Source organism: Equus caballus, chromosome X, assembly GCF_041296265.1.
Source record: "Equus caballus isolate H_3958 breed thoroughbred chromosome X, TB-T2T, whole genome shotgun sequence".
NCBI classification, from domain to species: Eukaryota; Metazoa; Chordata; class Mammalia; order Perissodactyla; family Equidae; genus Equus; species Equus caballus.
In genome coordinates this window covers 24,695,780-24,720,164 of record NC_091715.1, presented here as the reverse complement: position 1 = coordinate 24,720,164, position 24,385 = coordinate 24,695,780, and the positions used below count along the sequence as shown (strand labels likewise).

Below are 24,385 nucleotides of genomic sequence, written 5' to 3'. Positions count from 1 at the left end.
CCGACTAATCAAGGCGGAGAGAAACCAGCAGAAGGTCATGGTTAGCCACGTGAGACCCTCCTGATAACGGCTGCTCAACTCACCAGGGCATTTCCTGGATGCTGAGATGGCACAGTGTAGTCTTTTCTAACAGAACGATTAAGGTGCTCATCATTCAGAAACGATTTCTTCAGCTGCTGGCTAATTCTTCAGAATGCGCCTGATCAAGTGCTAGCAGGGGAGCTCCACGTTTCCTGAAATAGCTTTCTCAATTTAACTTTGATCTAAGCTCTAGTCTCTAAGTGAGAAATGCAAGTAAGAATGAGGGGTCAATTTATTTTAAGTACATTTATCATTAAATATCAATGTGTACAATTTCAAACATTTATAAATATTGCAATTTGTAGAAAATGAGTGTAACCTTAAAATTATCTGAACAGTGATTTTCACATTATTCACAGTTAATTCAACCTATCTTTGTAGAAATATAATTATGTTAAAAAGTACCCTTGCCACAACGTAATAACTTCATGATACCTTTCTATAATATTTATGTCACTAAAGTGGCAGCTGCATCAATAAAACCCAGCAGATTCAATAATATAGAAACAGGACAAATAGAACTGCAAATGCAAGCTACCATTAATCCAAAACAAAATAAAACCTTTTATACTAATATATAAATATTTTCCCATTTTCAGTTCTGACTGAAGAAAATAATTGGGGGGCAGTATTTTATTCATAGTAAACAGAAATTAAAAATATTTTTGAAATTGACATTATGCAGCTAGATTAGGTAAGTTTTTATAATACGTAATACTAAATATTTTGAGAAATTCTTGGTTTCATTGGGAGCCATTTCTAATAGTAAACCTTTTTTCAGTTGTAATGACAGTAAGCAGAAATAATTCTCTGTCATCCCACATAGAATAATTGCTTATCCACAACTGATAAAGTATTTAGATAAAAAGAGATTCTTGGCTTTATTTCTAAGGTTTTTTTCGACTTAAGTTTTTAAGCTTTTTCGACACCCTCCAAAAGGATCCCAAATAAATCTAAAATTATGTCAAAGGAAAATAACTTTATACGGACTAGTGCTTGTGTTTAAAGCAATATTTACTACAGTATTCCACAGTTGTTTTCTTTTTCTTTCTCAGCATATACCCAGCTAAAACAAATAAAAAGGTAAGATATAAAAAATACAGTTGAAGTCACAATAAAGTACATTTTCTTTTATTGACATAGAACATTTACTTAAATTTTAAAGGTTGGCTCTTTAAGAAAAAGTTTCTCCTTGTAAATAATATGCATAACCGTTGCCCAAAAATGTATACAGTGTTTTCTCCAAAATATTTATACATATAGTGGTCCACTTAAGACCAGCCCCATTATAACTTGCTGAATACAATGTGCTCTTAATTTATAAATGGGCTACCCTCAGTATAGAAAATATATAGGCATGTATGTCATACATACAAAGTAAGAAATATAAAAAGGAGAGATGAAAAGAAAAAAAAGAAATGTTCTTCCCTATAAGATCCAGACAGAAGTTCAGTGTCGTTAGCGAGACCATGTAAATGTACTCTTAATTTATAAATGGGCTACCCTCAATATATAAAGTATATAGGCATGCATGTTAGACATGCAATGCAAAATATATAAAAAGGAGAGATGGAAAAAAAAGGTCAAAGTGTCCTTCCCCATAAGATCCAGACGGCAGTTCGGCGTAATTAGTGAGACCATGGAAAATGTCCAAGGAGTTTCAGCTCTAGCAAGTACTTTTCAGAAAAATATCTAAGCTATGAGAGCACTAAATTTCCATTTTAAGAATTTAATAGAGGTTTCCATTTAAACAGTCAGTGAGGATGCTGTGGTCTCCCTAATAGGCAGAAAAGAGGACTCTTGGCCGTCTGTTAAAAAGAAACAAACAAAAAGTTGCTCATTTTTAGCCAGTTAGTAAGAAACCTTTAATCAAGTGTGTGTAGTGCAGAGAATGACATCCTGGCCCACGAGCGTCTGAATTTGTTCGACGAAAGATTCCAATGGACAGGATCTGAATTCTTAGATCTTAGAGGGAATGGGGCAGGAAGTGATGGCAAAAAAGGGGTCAGCCCCAAAGGTGGCTGGTCCAATCTTAACTGTTGATGTTAAAAAACACACCAAATGTTTCTATAACATTCTTTCTGCTGCATTTTCTTTATTTCAAGCCACGGGTCTACTTGGAGGGTCATGCAGCAAGTGGCTTATAAATAAAATCAGAGTCTATGAATAGTGTCATCACATTTAGAGACAACCACTGGATTCTCTCATTAGATAAAGAGGTCGCATCTTTGGAATCCATGAGTTGGTATTATTTACGGGATACCTAAAATGGGGAACAAAAACCATATGTCAATAGCAACATACATGAAATTCAGGAATTAAAGCAATGAAGACTACTAGTCATTTACTGAGCTAGAAATTCCATATGGTCTCTAAATACTGCTTCACAGTCAAAATGCAAGAAATATAACTGGACCAATTCCAAAATTAGCAAATATTAACACTATTGCTAATTGTTTACCAAGGCAAGCAATTCCCACTGTTCTCCAATCTCAGCATATGTTACCAAGAGAGAACCTAAAGATGGCAATCATCCATTTTGGAAGCTTAGGCATTTGGACACTTAATGTATCCTTTAGTGTAGAGATATGCTACATGTCTCAATTTTCATAGAGAACAGGCTTTTTCATCCTGTCATGGTACCAAAGTGGAAACAGAGGGAAAAAAGAATCCATGAAAACATTCAGCTGCCATGTTCTTTTCTTTCCTTTTCCAGACCATCATTATGCAGCCAAAAACAACCCCCTCAGGATAATAACAGAATAATAGAACTTCTCCTAAAATAGCATATAAGTTTCTTTATAAATTAAAGTTACAATTCTTCAGGGGAATATAAGGGCTCCTTCAACAAACATTCTTGAGAAGCAGACAGAAAATAGTCATCTGCTAATTCTGTATAGATTTATGTATACAGAAGCCCTTTGTAGGATGTAAAGCACTAATGCCAACATAAGGTATTGTTATTACGGAAGCAGAAGACTGAAACATTTATCCTGCATTGAAGAATACAAAAGAAGGAAACATAGTTTTAAATTCTCATGCAAGTAACCTATATTTTATCACTAATTAAAAGATAATCTAATGTTTTGCTGATGTAAATAATTTTCATTCCATATATACATATATATATATGTATGTATGTATGTACATATAGCTAAACGATGATGCCAAGCTAAATTAAGGCTTGTCAGATTTTTACAGACAGATCTTCTGCCATATCAATAAAGTTTACATTTTACACGTAAAACCCAGGCCATCCATCTAATTAATTGAGAGAAATAATTAAACTCTTTCCCTAATTATGAAGATTTTAAAAATGTTTCACTTTCTTGGCAACATATGGACTAAGTCACTTCCATTTAAGCCATTAACTTGGAGAAAAAGTGAGCTATCATCAAGAATGGCTTCCAAAAATGATTATTACACTTAAGTTAACACATAACACAGGTTATGCAATGTATTTCATAATATGCTGAGCAATTTTACTCATAAATAATAATTCAGTTTTAGTTTCAACCCCAATTTATTTAAGCAATTTTAAAAACATGAGTTCGCAAAATGTATTCTTTTAATTAAAATAAAAGTGACTATGTATTTCCCCTAGTTTTAGAGTTTTACAGAAACTCTGCTAACATACTCTGGCCAACACTCTTACTAGAATTGAAAGATTAAGACTTGCGTAGCAAATTTTCATAAGTATGAGAAACAGCTTATGTACGCTTGAAAGCCAATTTGATCATGGTCAAAAATTAGACTTTAAGTTTCATCTGTCACTCAGAAAGTCCTTCCATTTGAGCATTAACAGTAGCGCGTGCACTTTTGCTGCTGAGGGCAGAACGGAGCCCCTCAAATCCTCATCATCTACTGCAAATTGAAAGAGGTTAAGCAGAGCCACAGTCCCTCATTCTGACTGCCCCCAAAGATTAACTGGTCTAACCAACTAGACATTTAACGGATTTTCCAGGTTCCTTAGCATAGGAAGAACGAAAAACATGGAAAACTTTCTGCTGAGTTACACACAAATATATTAATGCTAACTAATAAAATCGTCTAATTTAAAGAGTAACTGACCTGAGATGTACCTTGCTCCGATTAACATTACCATGCTACTCACTATAAAAAAGCCCAAGGGTAGACTACAGAAGATACTAGGGTCACCTGTGGTCATCCAAGTAGAAGGGAATTCCAGTCAAGCAAACCAAAAGAGAGACACATAATTACAATATTTGTGTTAAGAATCACATGACAGCAAAACAAATTAAGTTATAAAAATAGTATATTCATAAAAGCTAGCAAAGAGTTATTATTTCAAATCAAAACTATAATCAATATTGAAGGCTTACGACAATGAACAAACAATACAGATAGCACGCTACGAGTAGCCAAGAACATACAGTAGTCTCCCCTTATCCGCGGTTTTGCTTTCTGTGGTTTCAGTTACCCGCGGTGAACCGCGGTCCCAAAATAATGCTACCTCACAACGCCTATGTCATTCACTTCACTTCACTTGAGCTCATCATGCAGGCACTGTGCCATCTCACATCGTTAGAAGAAGGATGAATACAGTGCAATAAGATATTTTGAGAGAGAGACGACATGCATATAACTTTTATTATAGTACATTTTAATTGTTCAATTTTATTGTTACTACTGTTAATCTCTTACTGTGCCTAATTGATAAATTAAACTTTATCATAGGTATGTAAATATAGGAAAAAACATAGTATATATAAGGTTCAGTACTATCCGCGGTTTCAGGAATCCATCAGGGGTCTTGGAACGTGTCCCCTGCAGATAAAGGGGTACTACTATTGTGCATATAGACCAACATAAGCCTTACACTGGCGAAGCCAAAGAGAGAACTTTTTGGGAGGCTACTGACTTTAGCTTTCTTGATTGTTCCCCAAAAGATGCTAAATGAGCAATCCAATTCCCCCAAAGTTCAAATTATGGATCCTTTGGCTATCAGAGAAGAATTATAGTCTACTGAAAATGCATTTCACACCCTATTGGATTCATTTTCTTTTTTAAATAGAAATTGGTGTATAAGAAAATGCACCCGAGAATTAATATTACTGTAACTTAAAAGCTAAATTGTGTTAACCTACACTTACAAAAATTGCCTGAGAACATGCTTCTTTGATTATTTTCTAACCTGGATTCTCTTGGAATCTCTTTCTTTAAAGAATATTTCTTATATTTACGCTTTCGTTTTTTTTCTTCTCCCCAAAGCCCCCCAGTACATAGCCGTATACTCTAGCTGTAGGTCCTTCTGGTTGTGCTATATGGGACATCGCCTCAGCATGGCTTGATGAGCGGTGCTATGTCCACGCCCAGGATCTAAACCAGTGAAACCCTGGGCTGCCACAGCAGAGTGCGTGAACTTAACCACTCAGCCACGGGGCTGGCCAACCCCTATGCTTTTCTTGAATTTAAAACTATATATCTAGAATATTTAACATTCTTTAAATAAGAAGTGTATTCAAAATTAACATCCAATTGAAATTAGTCTTTGAGTGGTGAACATGATATAATCTAAAAAGAAACTGAAATATGACGTACATCTGAAATTTATATAATGTTATAAACCAACATTACTGCAATAAAAAAAAATTAACATCCTAGAGTTAAAAAAATACAACCACTAGATGAGGTGGCACACATCTGTTATATCTTGTACAGAAACTAGCACTGTGGTAGAAAAATGATTGAGAAATTTAATTATAAACGGTCTCAAAATTGCAAACAGCCTTAGCATGAAAAGCTTTGCCACCATCTTGGAAAGGAAGTTGAGTCTCAGAACAAAAGATTAAAGAAAAAGGATATTAAGCTTATTTAGGAGAAAAAACAAAAGCTTCAAATAGGAACATCCAGGACTGAAAATACAGATCACAGTGATCTATGGTAGTGGATGATTCCAGAAGCTTCTCCTAAGAGCCAGATACATTAAAAGTGGTTCTATACTCACTTTGGGGTTGGAAGGCAGGTTACCTTTCATTTATAAACTCTTCTCCATTAAAGCATATGCTTCAATACATTCCTGGCCATTGTTCCATCCATTATGTTCCATATCTTGCATTTAGCAAAGAATTAAAATATTATGCCATATTAAAGGCATGTTTAAGGCTGTTTGAATATCAAAAGCATATTAAAGACAGCTTAAGACTGCTTACAACTAAATGGTTTACTTAAGCTGAATACCTTCCTACCTAAGTGAGTGAAAACAATAGTCCTTTGTTTTTTGCCAAGAGCATTTCCAAATCTATTATGACACTCTACTGTGTTGGATATATTTCTTCCTTTCTGATTCCAGTGAATTCCCATAATATACACCCACTAAGAACTTGGAATCAGCCTAGGAAGTGGCGCAATATATCCTGAAATTAATACAGCTTTCAGCTGGTTCAGGTCATGAAGACAGCCCCCCAAAAAGGTAAAGTAAGATATTAAGAGAAAAAAAAGACTATAGTTGATTTTTTTTCATTAAGAAGAAACTAGAAATAATTTCACTTTTAGAAAACTAAGTTATCAATTGAAGTACCAGGAATAAACTAATAAGAAAAGATATAGTAGGACAGAGTTAAGGATGTATATCAACCTGATAATTTACATTTTATGTATAGAACTTTAAAGTGTTTTTAAAATGTTAGAAACTTCGGACATATGAAAATGCTTTTCTTCAGAGCAGCCTTGCTAAGTATAAATGGCCAGATATTCAAATAAGATATTGAACATACTAAGAAAAAGTGGCAATAATATTAAAAACATTTTTACCACTTTCCGAAGACTGAGTTGTAACCCAACCCATTGACTTCATCACAGCTTTCTTCCACGTAGAATAACGAATTTCACTTTCTAGAAATAGAAGGTAGGAAAAACACACATATGAAAGGTGGTTTACTGAGATGTTCTAAGGACCACACTTACGTTCACTCAGCATTCTTGACTAATTGTTACACGTATAAACTGACATGGGACTTTACCAGGATTCATATTTGGGAGAGTATGGTTGCTAGGGAGTGCCAGTGACCGAAAGAGACGCTTGCTTGGAAGTTGGAGGGGAAATTCAGCTGGGTCTACAGGGTGAAGGGAGATTGGGAGAGGGCTACCTGCTAAGACCAGGCCATTTACAAATGAGTGGTGACGAATTAGAAAGGGGAATCCCATTTGATCTGTTCTCTCTTTGTTGTGTGTGTGTGTGTGTTGTGGGGAGACAAGAGGGGTTGGTGAAGGGAAGGACAACTGACACAATTGATTAACTCTGGGCTAAGGCCTAAAAATGGCACGGGTGGCTCTAATCAGAAAACTAATCCTTAACTTTTTGCACACAAGTTCCTTGCTCTAAGAGAGGGATTCGTGTCTTGAGACCATATACTTGCTCTGAACATTATTTGCTTATTAAAAAGCAGTTCTTTTCAGAAGTAGAAAAATTCTTGAACTTCATATTTTATCTAATATTGCAAAAGTTAAACATTACTTAGAGACAGAATATCAGATTTTGAAACACATTTCTACATCAGGGTACATGGTACACTGTCTGACTATAAAATTACTAGCATTACGATCTACTTTCTTATATATGGAAAAGAACGAATACAATTAAGAAGTGCTGGCATAGTCTTCCAGAAAATTAAACAAAAATGAATTTGAAAGCTTATTTCCCAATAGCTCAAAATCCACTTTGATGCTATTTTATACATAGGTTTTTTAAAAGTTATAAAACCAGGGGCCAGCCTGGTGGCGCAGCAGGGCCCACGTTCTGCTTCAGCGGCCCAGGGTTCACTGGTCCGGATCCTGGGTGTGGACGTGGCACCGCTTGGCATGCCATGCTGTGGTAGCATCCCACATATAAAGTAGAGGAAGGTGGGCACGGACGTTAGCTCAGGGCTAGTCTTCCTCAGCAAAAAAAGGAGGATTGGCAGCAGATGTTAGCTCAGGGCTAATCTTCCTCAAAAAAAAAAAAAGTTATAAAACTAAATTCAGTATATAAAAAACCTTGCTTTTGTACTCACATTTATTTCAATTTAAGAGCTGCATCACTGTATTTTAATAAAGGTGTCGGTCAGAGCTTGCAGCTTAGCTTAGTTTGTTAGGACAGTGAATAGATCATTTAATGCTCATTTACTGAAATTGTTGCTGCTTTTGTCAGGCTAGCTCTGCTATGCTTACAAGTTACCAGAATGTCCCTTAGCCCAGGTAATCATGTTCTAAAACCAGACCATTGGAACCAAAGATGATCCAGTGTAGACATTAGGGGTTGGTGGCTGCTATATCTCTGTTCTCGCTTTTAAAAACGGCTGTGCTAACAAGCCAAAACTGATAGCGTGGCAGTGTTCTCCTTCTACATGAAAGGACTGTAAACAATAGAAGCGCAGGGGGAAAAAAAAGAGATTTTAGGAGGTGTTTTTATAAGGATTTCTCTCATTTACACTCATTGAGTGTAGCCCAACACGCTGAGGAGCCAAATCTGAAACAGCAGCATTTGCTATTTACTTAGTTTCCTAACTTAGGAATCAACAGAAAGGCCAACGCTCTCTCACTAAGGTGCTTTCCACGGTATGCCGTTAAAAGTTTCATTCTTTAAATGTACCCTCAGCATTGATCTGGGGTTCAAACCGTTCCATTGTGACAGCTGACAAATCCTCGGGTTCGAGACTCCAGACGCCGACGCCTTCTGCAGCGCCTGCAGCCATGGCAGCTCCCAGAGCCGTTGTTTCAGGCATCGAGGGCTTCACTGAGGGGAGAGAGCCACGTCAACGTCTTTGCAGTTACCGATGCCTAAAAAAGCAGTTCTGCTGAGGGAAATGTTACTCTGGGAGTTTAAAGGAAAGAAGGCTCACTAACCTACTGGGATGTACAGAATGTCAGCTTGGAGCTGCATAAGAATCTTGTTGTTGGTCATTCCTCCATCTACCTGCAAATGACTGAGTGGAATCCCACAGTCGCGGTTCATGGCATCCAAAATCTTAAACAAACCAACGCAATGAACATAATGAAACGACTTCACAGTAACATCTCTCAAAATGGCAATCTTCTACTTAAAAACCCTCAAGACCTTCCCAAAGCCTACAGAATAAAATTTAGACTTCTTATTCTGGGCTTCCAGGCCCTCGTTGATCTGGTCACAACCAACATTTTCTCTCACGACACCGCTGCACTCACCGTTATATCGAGCCAAGCCAAACCACTCTGTTTTGCACCCTGGTTTCCTGCCTTGATGCCTGTTTGTGCTATTCCCTTTGTCTAATATGTACCATTCAGCATCCCAGCCCTCGACTGTAAAATGCCCAGCGCCTGGCAGATAATGGGAACTTAGAAGGTAATGACAGCTGGACAAAGAACCAACACTTACATTTATTAGATTAGTGTTTAGGCAGGCTTAACTTTCGACAAAGTACTTCATAAATTTCCGGCATTAGTATATAATTTGTTTAAGAGTGATAAAAGGATCAAGTACAAGAAAACAGGCCTCTATTTATTACCTCTCGGGTTTGGAAACAGACAGCTTCTAATGCGGCAAAAGCAATATGGCATTTATTGGTGAACTGTGTGAGCCCACAGATGATCCTAAAGACATACACAAAGATTTTAAGATTAGAGTGGAAAAAACGAGTCATCAATCTGAAATGTCCTGAACATGGAAAGACTGAATTTGTAGACAGAAAAGTGCAGAAGAAAAAAGGACATTAAAAACCCCCCAAACTGGAATAAACATTAAGTAGCTTGGAAAGTCCTTCGAGTCCACAATTCTGCATCCACATAGGAAAAAGTTCACGATCCATCTGAATACATGACAATAATATAAAACCAAATCAGTATTCAGCTCGACGATGTCCCTTTGATACATAACTTGCAGATGCCTTGAAGATAAAAGATAACAATACTAATATGAATATGGATATAAATTCATGAATATGAATATGGGGGCTTATTGTCAGATTATTTATAACTTCTTGGAGTTTAAAAGTTCTGAAATTATACTCTCCAAATGGAAAAGGTTTCCTCAACACTTTAAAATCATTTGAAAATAGATAGGAAACTATTAACTAATGTTATCAGCTAATTTAGTGAATAAATCAGAACCCACAAAAGCATACCTCATTTTCAATTCTTACCCTCTTGCACTGGGCTCCCAATAAGGCGCATATAACCCTGAAAATGCTGGGACGAAATAGCAGCCATAAGAAGTACCAACTTCTTTAGCAAGTTTTTCTAATATTAAACAAAAACATAAACAAAAATCACTCTAATATCTCCTACTTACTTTAGTTAACAAACACATCTGTTTAAAACAATTAGGATGGGGCTTTTGATTTCTTGTTCATTAGTACAGCAAACTGTTCCTAATGACAGCAGAATGCCACGAGCAACCAAAACAAATTTCCCCACATTGAACACCCCCACTAAAATGAAACCCAGCCCCCAAAATAGAGGAACCGGATTAGTTTTAAGGTATTTTAGCTCATTTCCACAATTTTTAAGGTAGCTGACTAGGAGACGAAGAAGTGGCCTCCGGTGTGCCCCTGATCAGAAATGTGTTTCTGATTGTCTCACCTTCAGGCAAAATTAAGCAAGTCAATGACAGAGCAGGTAGGTGAGTTCAAAATAATTATCCATAGACTGAAAATAGCCAGATTAGTACTTAAATTATAGGTACCGGCATTTTTTTTTTATTAAGGTTGTAAAAGTTAACATCCTTGTGAAATTACAGTTGTACATTATTATTAGTCATGTTGTAGGTACACCACTTCACCCCTAGTGCCCTCCCCCGACCCCCTTTCCCCTGGCAACCACCAATCAGTTCTCTTTGTCCATATGTGAACTACCACCTATGAGTGGAGTCATACAGAGTTCATCCTTCTCTGTCTGGCTTATTTCACTCAACACAATACTCTCAAGGTCTATCCATGTTGTTGTGAATGGGACAACCTTGTCCTTTTTTATGGCTGAGTGGTATTCCATTGTATATATATACCACAACTTCTTTATCCAATCATCAGTTGCTGGGCATTTAGGTTGGTTCCATGACTTGGCTATTGTGAATAATGCTGCAATGAAGATAGGGGTGCATGGAACTTCTGGAATTGCTGATTTCAGGTTCTTAGGATATATACCCAGTAGTGGGATGGCTGGGTCATAAGGTATTTCTATTCTTAACTTTTTGAGGAATCTCCATACTGTTTTCCATAGTGGCTGCACCAGTTTGCATTCCCACCAACAGTGTATGAGGGTTCCCTTTTCTCCACAGCCTCTCCAACATTTGTCACTCTTGGTTTTGGATATTTTTGCCATTCTAACAGGTGTAAGGTGATATCTTAGTGTAGTTTTGATTTGCATTTCCCTGATGATTAGTGATGATGAGCATCTTTTCATGTGTCTATTGGCCATCCGTATATCTTCTTTGGAGAAATGTCTGTTCATGTCCCCTGCCCATTTTGTAATTGGGTTATTTGATTTTTTATTGTTGAGTTGTGTGAGCTCTTTGTATATTATGGAGATTAATCCTTTGTTGGATAAATAACTTGTGAATATTTTTTCCCAATTAGTGGGCTGTTTTTTTGTTTCAATCCTGTTTTCCCTTGCCTTGAAGAAGCTCTTTAGCCTGATGAAGTCCCATTTGTTTATTCTTTCTATTGTTTCCTTCATGTGAGGGGTTATGGCGTCTGAAAAGATTCTTTTGAAGCTGATTGTCAAAGAGTGTGTGGCTGATATTCTCTTCTAGAAGACTTATTGTTTAAGGCCTAATCTTTAGGTCTTTGACCCATTTTGAGTTTATTTTAGTAAATGGTGAAAAAGAATGGTTGATTTTCATCCTTTTACATGTGGCTGTCCAGTTTTCCCAGCACTATTTGTTGAAGAGACTTTCTTTCCTCCATTGTAGGCCCTCAGCTCCTTTGTCAAACATTAGCTGTCCATAGATGTGTGGTTTTATTTCTGGGCTTTCAATTCTGTTCCATTGATCTGTGCATCTGCTTTTGTACCAGTACCATGCTGTTTTGATTACTGTAGCTTTGTAGTATGCTTTGAAGTCAGGGATTGTGATGCCTCGAGCTTTGTTCTTCTTTCTCAGGATTGCTTTAGCAATTCGGGGTCTTTTGTTGCCCCATATGAATTTTTGGATTCTTTGTTCGATTTCCGTAAAGAATGACATTGGAATTCTGATTGTGATAGCGTTGAATCTGTAGATTGCTTTAGGTAGTATGGACATTTTAACTATGTTTATTCTTCCAATCCATGTGCATGGAATGTCTTTCCATCTCTTTATGTCGTCGTCGATTTCTTTCAAGAAGGTCTTTTAGTTTTCATTGTATAGATTAGGTACTGGCATTTTAATGCTCACTCTAAGAGTTAAAGCTCTTTGTCATCCGCTAAATTTAACTGGACTACTTCACCTGCAGATTCTGGCAATCTTTGGTGTTCAATTTTACAGTTGGGTAATTTTTATGCCCTACCTTGTCAGTTTATTAATCCACCACTAATCATGTCCATTTGTTGTTTTATAAGTCTTCACAAAATAGTCTTTTATGTATAAATCAAACTCGTAATAGGGATCCATATAATTTAATGACACATATGGGGCAAAGCACAAGTATTAACAGATTGTAAAAGTAAAATATTAAAAATTTTCCTTATTGAGATTCTAACCTTTTGTTAGAACATACTCACCAATTTCCTCTGAGGTCTGTATAATTCCTAGATTGTCTCTTAGCCAGCGAATAACAGCACCAGCTATAGCTACAGAACCCTAGGGAAAAAAGGAATCCGAGAGACAATATATGTTATCACTATAAAAAGTTTTTATTGAGTGTATTCTCTATGCGTGACCCTACCAGATGGATAAAATTCAAAAATTTCAACTTTGGGGTTTCTACAAATATCATAAACTAGGTCTTCTAATACAAACATATTTTTATCTAGGTCATTACAGACGTTTCTCATGTGACGGAAAAGCAGCCAGCCCTCCAGCACACCCTGGGCCCCGTCCCCACAGGTGGACATCAATGCATTGAGTGGTTTGCTTCTCGGATAACTCTTCTATCTGTTGCTAAGCTACTGAGGTATGTTACCACCTCAGTATATACATTCCCATCTTATCCACAAAGTTATTGGGAGAGGCCACATTAAAAGTTATTTTCGGGGTGGCCCAGTGGCGCAGTGGTTAACCTTGCATGTTCTGCTTCGGCAGCCCGGGGTTCGCCGGTTCGGATCCCAGGTGTGGACCTACACATCACTTATCAAGCCATGCTGTGGCAGGCGTCCCATATATAAAATAGAGGGAGATGGGCACAGATGTTAGCTTAGGGCCAGCCTTCCTCAGCAAAAAGAGGAGGATTGGCAGCAGATGTTAGCTCAGGGCTAATCTTCCTCCAAAAAAAAAAAAAAAGTTATTTTCAAGTCCATTTCCCATATCTAACAGTATATTAAATCAAGCAAAAACAACAAATAGTTAGCAAAGATGCTAACTACAAAGTAATTTTTCTTTACAACAAAATCACCAAGGGACTGAGGGCGGGGTGTGCTGTGGCAATAAGGAAGGAAACATACAATTTGGAGTCAGATGAACTGGGTTTGACTGTGAGTTCTAGTTCTGAGTTGCTATGTGATCTTAGGGAAATTAGTTAGGCTTTCTGAGCCTCCATTTCTTCACCTATAAAATGGTGGTGACGCTAATAACATCTACCTAAATGAAGTACTATGAGGCTCAATATGAGGACATATAGGAAGATTCTTACTGATTGTAAATATTAAACTCATTAATTTTTTTTTTTGAGGAAGATTAGCCCTGAGCTAACATCTGCTGCCAATCCTTCTCTTTTTGCTGAGGAAGACTGGCCCTGAGCTAATATCTGTGCCCACCTTCCTCTACTTTATGTGTGGGACACCTACCTCAGCATGGCGTGCCAAGCAGTGCCATGTCCACACCCGGGATCTGAACCGGCGAATACCGGGCCGCCAAAGCGGAACATGTGCACTTAACTGCTGCACCACTGGGCCAACCCAGAAACTCATTAATTTTTTAAGTGTTAAAAAAGTATTAGCCAAATTCCATCGATTGATGAATGGATAAACAAAATGTAGAATATCCACACAATGGAATATTGTTTTGGCCATGAAACTGAATGAAATTCTGCTACAACATGGATGAACCTTGAAAACTTTACGCAAAATGAAAGAAGCCAGTCATAAAAGACCACATATTGCATGATTCTGTTTATATAAAATGTTCAGAATAGGCAATCTAGAGACAAAGAGTAGATCAGTACTTGTCTAGGGTTGGGGCGATGGGGTGATGAAAATGTTCGAAAGTGAGATTGTAGTGATGGTTGCACGACTCTGTGAATATACTAAAACCATTGAATTATATACTTTAAAAGGGCGAATCATGTGATATCTGAATTATATCTCAATAAAGCTGTTATACAAAGATCATGAGGGGGACCAGCCCCATGGCCGAGTGGTTAAGTTGGCGTGCTCCACTTTGGCAGCCCAGGGTTTCACCAGTTCGGATCCTGGGCACGGACATGGCACCGCTCATCAGGCCATGCTAAGCTAGCATTACACATGCCACAACTAGAAGGACCCCCAACTAAAATATACAACTATGTCCTGGGGGGCTTTGGGGAGAAGGAAGAAAAAAAAAAAGATTGGCAACAGATGTTAGCACAAGTGCCGATCTTAAAAAAAGAAAAAGATCACGAGGGTAAAAAAAGTATCAGCACAAACCATTAGGAATTCCAAAATAAGCTTTTTGGTTCTGCCGTTTCATTCATATAGATTACTAATGTAAACTCCGTCTACAGAGTCAGCCCAAACCAAAAAGTCAGGTGACATGAATTGTAGGGAGCACAACGTTTTTTATCTGTTGCCTACCTCCCTGTCCCCAGTTCAGTTAACTGAATTATAAATGACCGCCCCTCTTGCTGTTAGTATTCAGGATGCATAAACTAGATGCTGCATATGCTGATACATTCTATTATTCATAGCTTCTAACCAACAAGTAACTATACGTTACTGCAAAGCTGCGGAACACCACAATTGCTCTCTTTATACAGTGGTCTTTTAGCTACAAAAAGTTATTTGAGGAACAGATATGACATCACTGTGCAAATATAACTGGGCTTTAAAAATGGGCCAAAGACGGGGCTGGCCCCGTGACTGAGTGGTTAAGTTCGGGCGCTCCGCTGCAGGCGGCCCAGTGTTTGGTTGGTTCGGGTCCTGGGCGCAGACATGGCACTGCTCATCAAACCACGCTGAGGCAGCATCCCACATGCCACAACTAGATGGACCCACAATGAAGAATATACAACTATGTACCGGGGGGCTTTGGGGAGAAAAAGGAAAAAAATAAAATCTTTAAAAAAAAAAATGGGCCAAAGACAATTCAACAAATACCTCTCAAATTCAACAACAAAAGGGACTCTAACCCATGTCTCCCCACAAAAAAGAAGTTCTTAACACACTTCCTAACTTTGATATGTTACATATTTAGGTACTTAGTGGGACCATCAAGAGGAAGTAAATAAATTTTTTGCTTAGAGAGATTAAAGAATTTTAAGCTCGGGGGGCCGGCCCGGTGGCGCAGCGGTTAAGTTCCCACGTTCCGCTTCTCGGCAGCCCAGGGTTTGCCAGTTCGGATCCCAGGTGCGGACATGGCACTGCTTCGCAAAAAGCCATGCTGTGGCAGGCGTCCCACATACAAAACAGTAGAGGAATATGGGCATGGATGTTAGCTCAGGGCTGGTCTTCCTCAGCAAAAAGAGGAGGATTGGCGGTGGTTAGCTCAGGGCTGATCTTCCTCAAAAAGAAAAAAACAAAACAACTTTAAGCTCGGGGTTGGCCCAGTGGCGTAGCGGTTAAGTTCAGACACTCTGCTCTGGTGGCCCAGGGTTCACAGGTTTGGGTCCCTGGCATGGACCTACACACCACTTATCAAACCATGCTGTGGCAGGCATCCCACATATAAAGTAGAGGAAGATAAGTAGAGGAAGATGGGCACAGATGTTAGCTCAGGGCCAGTCTTCCACAGCAAAAAGAGGAGGACTGACAGTGGATGTTAGTTCAGGGCTAATCTTCCTCAAACAAAAAAAAAAGAATTTTACTTTCAAATTTCCTTTGGAAGCAAACAATTCAGAGACAGTAGTTGCTAAAGACTAGTAAATATATAAGATTTTCTAGACCAGTGTTGTCTAATAGAAATATAATGTGAGCCACATATATGACTTAAATTTTCTAGTTACCAGATTAAATAGGTAAAAAGAAACAGGCTAAATTAATTGTAAGGTATTTTGTTTAACCTAATATATTAAAAATATTATCATTGCAACATGCAATCAATATAAAAATTATTGAGATATTTTATCTATTTTTTGTACTAAGTCTGAAATTGGGTATATATTTTATACTTACAGCACATCTCAATTTGGACTAGCCACATTTAAAGTGCTCAATAGCCACATGTGGCTAGTGGCTACCATACTGGATAGCACAGTTCTAGATCTAATTTAAAAAACGCCTGATGGCGCAGCAGTTAAGTTCCCATGTTCTGCTTTGGCGGCCCAGGGTTTGCCGGTTTGGATCCCGGGTGCGGACAGGGCACCGCTTGGCAAGCCATGCTGGGGTAGGCGTCACACATACAAAGCAGAGGAAGATGGGCACGGATGTTAGCTCAGGGTCAGTCTTCCTCAGCAAAAAGAGGAGGATTGGCAGTGGATGTTAGCTCAGGGCTAATATTCCTCAAAAAAAAAAAAGACAACAAAAAACAGATGTCCCTTCTCCTTATACTCTCAAAAGATACTGGCTCTAAATGGCATCTAGCTAAGAAATGTATATATTTTCAATAGTTTTAGGTGAGTAAACTATGAATTTAAAAAAGCCACTGTGGGCTACCAGGGGAAAGGTGGGGTCGGGGGGTGGGCACAAAGGGTGAAATGGTGCACCTACAATACGACTGACAAACATTAACGTACAACTGAAATTTCACAAGATTGTAACCTATCATTAACCCAATAAAAAAAATAAATAAACAAAAATAAATAAATAAATAAATAAAAATAAAAAAGCCACTGTGGGGCCCGGCCCAGTGGCGTAGTGGTTAAGTTTGTATGCTCTGCTTTGGTGGCCCAGGATTCACAGGTTCGGATCCCAGGCACAGACCTAGCACCACTCGTCAAGCCACTCTGCAGTGGCATCCCACATAAAATGGAGGAGGATTGGCAGAGATGTTAGCTCAAGCCCAGTCTTTCTCACCAAAAAAAAAAAAAAGCCACTGTGCTAGAAGTCTATTAGAGTGGTTTTCTGACTATCAGCTAGTGGAACTTTATATTTTTGGAAACCAAATGTGGATGTGCCTCATTTCCATTGAAAAGGGCAGGATGTTACATGCTTAGACAATATTTTTTTGAGAGGAAGCAATATGGTTTTAGCAAAAGGAATATCAAGGTGTTTCGTGGGGTGTTTTTTGGTGAGGAAGATTGGTCCTGAGCTAACACTCATGCCAATCTTCCTCAATTTGTATATGGGACGCTGCCACAATATGGCTTGATGAGCAATGTGTAGGTCTGCACCCAGGATCCAAACCTGTGAACCCCGGGCCGCTGAAGCAGAGTGTGCGAACTTAACTGCTACACCACCAGGCGGGCCCCAGCAAATTTAAGGTTTTACTTAAAGGTAACTGGTTGAGAACCAGAGGGCATTACTTAGATTAAAACAAAAAAAATACAAAGCTACCATTAAGGCTCCAGAAAAAAAGTATTCTAAATTTGGTCATCAGAGGTGTACAGGAGAGTTTGGTTGTGAGTGAAGAAATAGAGTCAATATAAGAAAATAAAAGGTAGATTCAAAATACTTATCTGAAAGAAATATATAATTTCGGTCTAAGGATATAACACATAGTATTAGTTAGCCTTTAAAAACATTAATAAAAATGAGAGAAACCTCCAAATTCACAAAAGATGTGGTCTTCTGAATTCAGAAGCAGGAGATAAAGTGGAAGATGGTATAATGCTTTGAGATGGGCAGGAAAAAGAGTACAGGAACGGAAACCTAAAATGATAGACAGAAAGTGACTGTCTACTTGCTATCAAATAAGTTATTTGATATTTGTCAATTATATCCTAAATATCAAGATCCAATAGTTAAGTGCATCATCTACAAATAAGAACCAACCCTTGGCCTAAGTCATGATCCTCGGGGAAAGGTGCTCGCAAGCCTAATGGTTGTACTCTAAGAAAGACATAATAGAAATGAGAGGGCATAAAGAATAAATTCAATGATAACAGGATAAGGGGACTAAATTATATAAAAACTAGACACATAGCCTGGAAAGTGAAAGGCTAAGAAAGAGGTTACAGGAAGACTGGATTAAAACTAATCAAGCAGGGGCCGGCCTGGTGGCACAGCGGTGCGCACGTTCTGCTTTGGCGGCCCAGGGTTTGCTGGTTCAGATCTTGGGTGCGGACATGGCACCGCTTGTCAAGCCATGCTGTGGTAGGCGTCCCAGGTATAAAGTAGAGGAAGATGGGCACAGACGTTAGCTCAGAGCCAGTTTTCCTCAGCAAAAGAGGAGGATTGGCAGCAGATGTTAGCTCAGTGCTAATCTTCCTCAAAAAAAGGAAGATCAAGCAGATTTGATGTAATGTCATAGCAGGCAAGCATACTTTTCCTCAAAAGCTCCTTGACATGATTGCCACTGCCACGAACAGTATCTGTATAAAGCAAATATTTCAGGATGGAGGAGAGTTGTATCTTGCAAGGTCGTTACACTTAAAATCAGTAGGTGTGGAGAAAAATTACATAAAACTAAGATTATCCTTAAATTGCTTAAAATCATGCATTAGGCATAGTAAACACAATTTTGTATATGCTACAGTAATAGGTATCTCTACATACACATTTATACTGTACTTAATTTTATAAGATTATAAATGCAAACTTGAATTCTATACCATTTTTAATTGCATAGAAAAGAGAAAAGGAACAGAGTTGAATTGGGGGAGCATTATTTTTGAAATGTAATCTATATCATCAATACTTCAGTAACAAGTTAGGGAACTAAAATTAAAACTATTTAGGGCCGGCCCAGTGGCACAGCGGTTAAGTGCGCACGTTCTGCTTCTGGGTGGCCCAGGGTTCGTCGGTTCAGATCCTGGGTGTGGACATGGCACTGCTTGTTAAGCCATGCTGTGGTAGGTGTCCCATGTATAAAGTAGAGGAAGATGGGCATGGATGTTAGCTCTGGGCCAGTCTTCCTCAGCAAAAAGAGGAGGATTGGCAGCAGTTAGCTCAGGGCTAATCTTCATCAAAAAAAAAAAAACCAAAAAAACAAACTATTTATTGCTCAGAAAGTATACTTTCTAAGAAAGTACATGACAAAACTCCATAAACAATGTTTATAGGCTGTGGCAGATAGATTCTTAATTAAGGTAGCCCCATGAGCCCCGCCTCCTGGTGTTCATGCCATAGGTTAGGACCTATGACTTGCTCCTAACCAGTAGCACATGTCAAAGGTGACAGGATGTATGTGATGATGTGTACGTGACTATATCGCATAAGATTATCATGCCTGTTTTCTGGACTCCGGGTCTCCCTTGCTGGCTCTGAGGAAGCAGAGGGCCATGCTAGGAGCCCTAACATGGGAAGAAACGAAGGTGGCCTCTAGGAGCTGAGGGCAGCCTCTGGCTGACAGCTAGCAAGAAACCAAAGCCCTCAGTCCTACAACCGCAAGGAACTGAATTCAGCCAATAAGCTGAGTGAGCCTGCAAGCAGACGGAGCCTCAGGTGAGACTGTAGCCTCAGCCAACACCTTGGCTGCAGCCTTGCAAGACCCTGAGCAGAGGACCCAGCTAAGCTGTTCCGGGGCTCCTGACCCATGGGAACTGTAAGATAACAAATGGGTGTGGTTTTAAGCCACCTACATTTGTGGTAATATTGTTATACAGCAATAGTTCACTAATATACAGGCTTATATCTAAAATGGAATATCTGGCTCAAGAGGGATGAAAAACTCTAAGGAAAACCTTACACTATAATCATAAATCATACCAAAGAAGAGAGGGGAGAAAGGACATTTAAAGAAACCAATGGGGGCTGGCCCCGTGGCTGAGTGGCTAAGTTTGCGTGCTCTGCTTTGGTGGCCCAGGGTTTCGCTGGTTCAGATCCTGGGCACGGAAATGGCATCGCTCGTCAGGCCACGCTGAGGTGGTGTCCCACATGCCACAACCAGAAGGACCTACAACTAAGATATACAACTATGTACTGGGGGGCTTTGGGGAGAAGAAGAAGAAAAAAAGAAGATTGGCAACAGATGTTAGCTCAGGTGCCAATCTTTAAAAAAAACAAAAAGAAACCAATGGGGGAATATAGCGAACCCTCTTTGAAGCTCATATTTAAATAGACAAATATGGCAGAAAATAGGATTTGGTATGTAACCAATATTTACTGAGTGTCTACCACATGCCAGCCTGCTGGGACAGAGTGGTGAACTAGACAGACAAGTACTCTGGCCTCAGGGAACTTACATCCTATGAAAGAACACAGAACATGCAAGTCTCAAATCCTAAGTAAGCTCAAGTTCATAATCATATTAAAAACTCCCAAAAGGATTTTCTTTTGTGAAATAATATTTAGAAAAAGAAGATGAACAAGGAAAGGGGAAAGCACCGCTTCGGGAAGACAGCGCGCTATTAACAGACGGCAGAGGGAAGACGGAACTAATTGACTGCTCTATTTTGCTTCAGTCTCTTCCACCACTAAGAAAAATTTTCCACCGAGAAAGAGTGGGACAAACTGAGACAGTTTAATTGAGTTTAAAGTCTTAGAACAACTAAAGGATCCTGTGCCTTAATTCCTTTTTACTGATAATGAAAATAGGAACCTAGAGATGTCAAAATATCAGGCCTAGATGAATCCCATGCCAGGGGGTAGGGAGAGAAAAAAAGAACTCTCTTGGTGATGAAAACGAGGTAGAGGTCCACATCAGCAGAAATGATGAATTTGCACTTTAAAAATCCCCTCTGTTCTGGGGCCGGCCCGTGGCCGAGTGGTTAAGTTCACACGCTCCACTTTGGCAGCCCGGGGTTTCACCGGTTCGGATCCTGGGCGCAGACATGGCACCGCTTGTGAGGCCACACTGAGGTGGCATCCCACATGCCACAACTAGAAGGACCCACAACTAAAAATACACAACTATGTACCGGGGGGCTTTGGGGAGAAAAGGAAAAATAAAATCTTAAAAAAAAAAGAAATGCTTCCGATTTTACACAAAGAGTACTGCTTCACTGACTTTATAAATAAAGGTTCTAATGCAAACTCACCTTGCCCTACAGACTTAGGCTGACACATTCCTACTAGAATTTGCAAACATGTCTGAAACAAATGCTTGAGTGAAAAATGGCATAAATCTCCTCGCTTTCTTTCTCCCATCAAAATGTGACAGAAAATTTATTTTTACGAGGATACACATGAAGAGAGTTGCTCTGTTTTTTTTTGGGCCCAGCGGTTCTCTCTGGAACACTGAGGCTTTGTGGTTATAATGAAATGCTGAAAAAAATGTTAGCGAATAAGTCGATGCCTTCAGTAAACTTTAGAGACAGAAAATCTTACACTGCAAAGAGGTTAAGTAACACGCCCAGGGTCACACAATTAATTGGTAAAAGAACTGAGGAGCCGATACAAAATAATCCAGGACTCCTGGGAGCCTGGGACACCAGCTCAGTCTCAGGGTCCTTCTACCTAACTGAATGCCAAGAAGAAAACTGAGTTTTTTGAGTCCTATCTATTCAGATTTATCAGAAAAGGTGTTAGAAAACACTGTGAGTTTCATCAGCTTTGACAGTTTGTCATATTATCCATGTTGATCGGAAAAAACTTACTTCCAATGCATAATATACGGGTTTATCTCTGCCGAGTTTATAAGCCACTGTGGTCAGAAGGCCGTGTTCAGAAAATACACACTGTAGGAAGGAGAAAAAGATTTCAGTAGCCAGGCAAATAAAAAGATAGCCTAAGAATATTTTTGAAAGCTAAAATGACCTAGCTACAAAATAATTCAATAAATACACCAATTTAAAAAATAAATCTTAATAGTCAAAATTTCTAGCATTAAGAATACACTTAAACAGAACAAAAACTTTATCCCTTGTTCCAAATTAGATTTCCATTAAGAATCTGGAAGGTTCTAGTGTAGCTATCCCACCAACACAATTAAAAACACAAATATAAAAGTCAAAGAACCTAAAATGGTTCTTACTAGAACCATTCAAATTTAGCGATTTTCAGCATTTTTATTGAGCTCTAAATTTAATCCTGATAAAGAGTAAATAAATGCTGTAGACGCCAAAGTAACTTAATAGCCAATTATGCTCAAGCATTATTTATGTGAAGTTCAAGAAGACTTTCATCAATGTTTTAATTTGAAAAAACCAACCTTACGGCCTGTATTACATAGTAAGAAACAGCCTGTTCCATACCTATAGTTGGGGGAAGAATGAACAGTATAACAATTTTATTAAAAGTAAATGATGAAACATTAATAAGACAAATCATTTAAACTGACATTTAACTTTGTACAACAAAAGTCATTAAAGTTTTAGAAAAGTTCCAAAAGTTAATAAACATCGCGTACTCTTTGGAATACTGTTTTCAAGATAAATCTAGAAGGAAACGTACTTAGTACCATCTGAATGGAAAAATGCAGGTAAAGTATTTAGCGCTTCGTCAGTCATAGCCCAGGGCTGTGTTAAGAAAATATTGCTGAATGACAACAAATTCTATGTTCAGTCACAGTTAGGCTGCTACGAATCCACGTGCAGTGAAGCACTGTGACTAAGGGCCATTCACCAATGGGGCTGGCCAGCTTAGCTCTGCCATTAGTCAGTCATCAACTGAGAAACGCCACTCTCTTCTGGCACAGAGAGGAAGCTCCGTCCAGAGTGCAGGAAAATGTAGCTGGACCACAGGGACAGGGGTGACATAGAGGGGAAGGCTAATTAAGGCCTCGCTTTCCCAGTCTCCCTGCAGGAGAGGCATTCTAACAGCGTGAGTCAGAGCCAGACTGTAACACAGCTGCCATGGAAGAACCGAATTTTCTGTCGTGGCAGCCTTATCGGTATAAGCTTCAGACCCCGCAACAAGTGTGCCATTTAGACATGAGGAAGGAGTTTTGACTTAGGCCAGGCAGATAAGCAGCCTAAACTGATACCAGTAAGGGTCACAGTGAAATAGTTTTCAACTGAGTTGGCTGCAACTGCCACCCTTGGCTCTCCGCAAGCCGCCCTGCCCGAGCTTGGGATTCCCTCTCCACAGGCCTTGCGGCTGTGTTCTGCGACATCAGCTGCGTTTGTCTTGTGCAGCAAACAGAAACCAAGGGCTATTGTTTCCCATAAACATTTTTCCAGGCACCACTGTTGTGAATAAGAATTAGCCCCAAATATTCTATCCTTTCTCACCCAAACATATTCTTGGCCTGCATTATGAACAGCTAACACATTCACAGAGCATGGGACTAGTGAATACAGTTGTCCCCCCGCCATCCACGGGGGGTATGTTCCAAGAACGCCACTGGATGCCTGAAATCACAGACAGCACCGAACCCTATATATACTATGTTTTTTCCTATACATATACACCTATGATAAAGTTTAATTTATAAATAAGGCACAGTAAGAGAATATCCAAATTGCCAGCATCACTTCTCTTGTGCTCTAGGGCCATTATTGAGTAAAATAAGGGTTATTTGAACACAAGTACTGCGACACCACTACTGTTGATCTGATACCCAATAGGGCTACTAAGTGACTAATGGGCAGGTAGCGTATACAGCGTGGATACGCCAGACAAAGGGATGATTCATGTCCCGGGCAGGACGGAGCAGGATGGCGTGAGATTTCATCACGCTACTCAGAATGACGTGCAATTTAAAACTTATGAATTGTTTATTTCTGGAATTTTCCATTAATATTTTTGGACTGCGGTTGACTGTGGGTAAGTGAAACTACTGAAAGCGAAACTGTGGATAAGGGGGACTACTGTGTCTAAGTTTTAAAAGACATCAGTCAAATAACACTAGGTACAGGTAATAACATATTTACAAATTAAAACACATAAATCACTATACCTTTTTACTTCCGTGATGCTGAAAATGCTTTGTATTTTAAGTTAATCTCCTTTACTAAATATTCATAAAAATGAAAGTTAATTATCTCTTTCATGCTTTTTGAAGGAGAAATCTGTACCAATTAGCCCCCAGAAAAACACTCTGTAGGGGCTGGGCCAGTGGTGTAGAGGTTAAGTTCGTGTGCTCTGCTTT

The 24,385-nt window shown here is 38.9% G+C and overlaps 1 protein-coding gene across 8 annotated transcripts in view; it reads right to left on the bottom strand.

The window, feature by feature from the left end:
* Nucleotides 1–1,196: 1,196 nt before the first annotated feature.
* GK (glycerol kinase) overlaps nt 1,197–24,385 on the bottom strand; it is a 68,483-nt gene continuing 45,294 nt past the window's right edge. For 4 of the 8 annotated variants that reach the window (XM_014728799.3, XM_014728796.3, XM_014728797.3 and 1 more), the window contains 10 exons: nt 22,505–22,547; nt 21,951–22,031; nt 12,748–12,826; nt 10,197–10,293; nt 9,564–9,648; nt 8,926–9,046; nt 8,672–8,815; nt 6,856–6,936; nt 4,153–4,239; nt 1,197–2,344 (listed from right to left, as the gene is read on the bottom strand). In XM_014728799.3, the coding sequence (XP_014584285.1) occupies nt 2,334–2,344; nt 4,153–4,239; nt 6,856–6,936; nt 8,672–8,815; nt 8,926–9,046; nt 9,564–9,648; nt 10,197–10,293; nt 12,748–12,826; nt 21,951–22,031; nt 22,505–22,547 (829 nt within the window). In that variant the 3' untranslated portion in view covers nt 1,197–2,333. The remainder of the gene's footprint in view (nt 2,345–4,152; nt 4,240–6,855; nt 6,937–8,671; nt 8,816–8,925; nt 9,047–9,563; nt 9,649–10,196; nt 10,294–12,747; nt 12,827–21,950; nt 22,032–22,504; nt 22,548–24,385) is intronic. The other 4 variants (XM_070258139.1, XM_070258141.1, XM_014728798.3 and 1 more) reach the window with 1 other exon arrangement.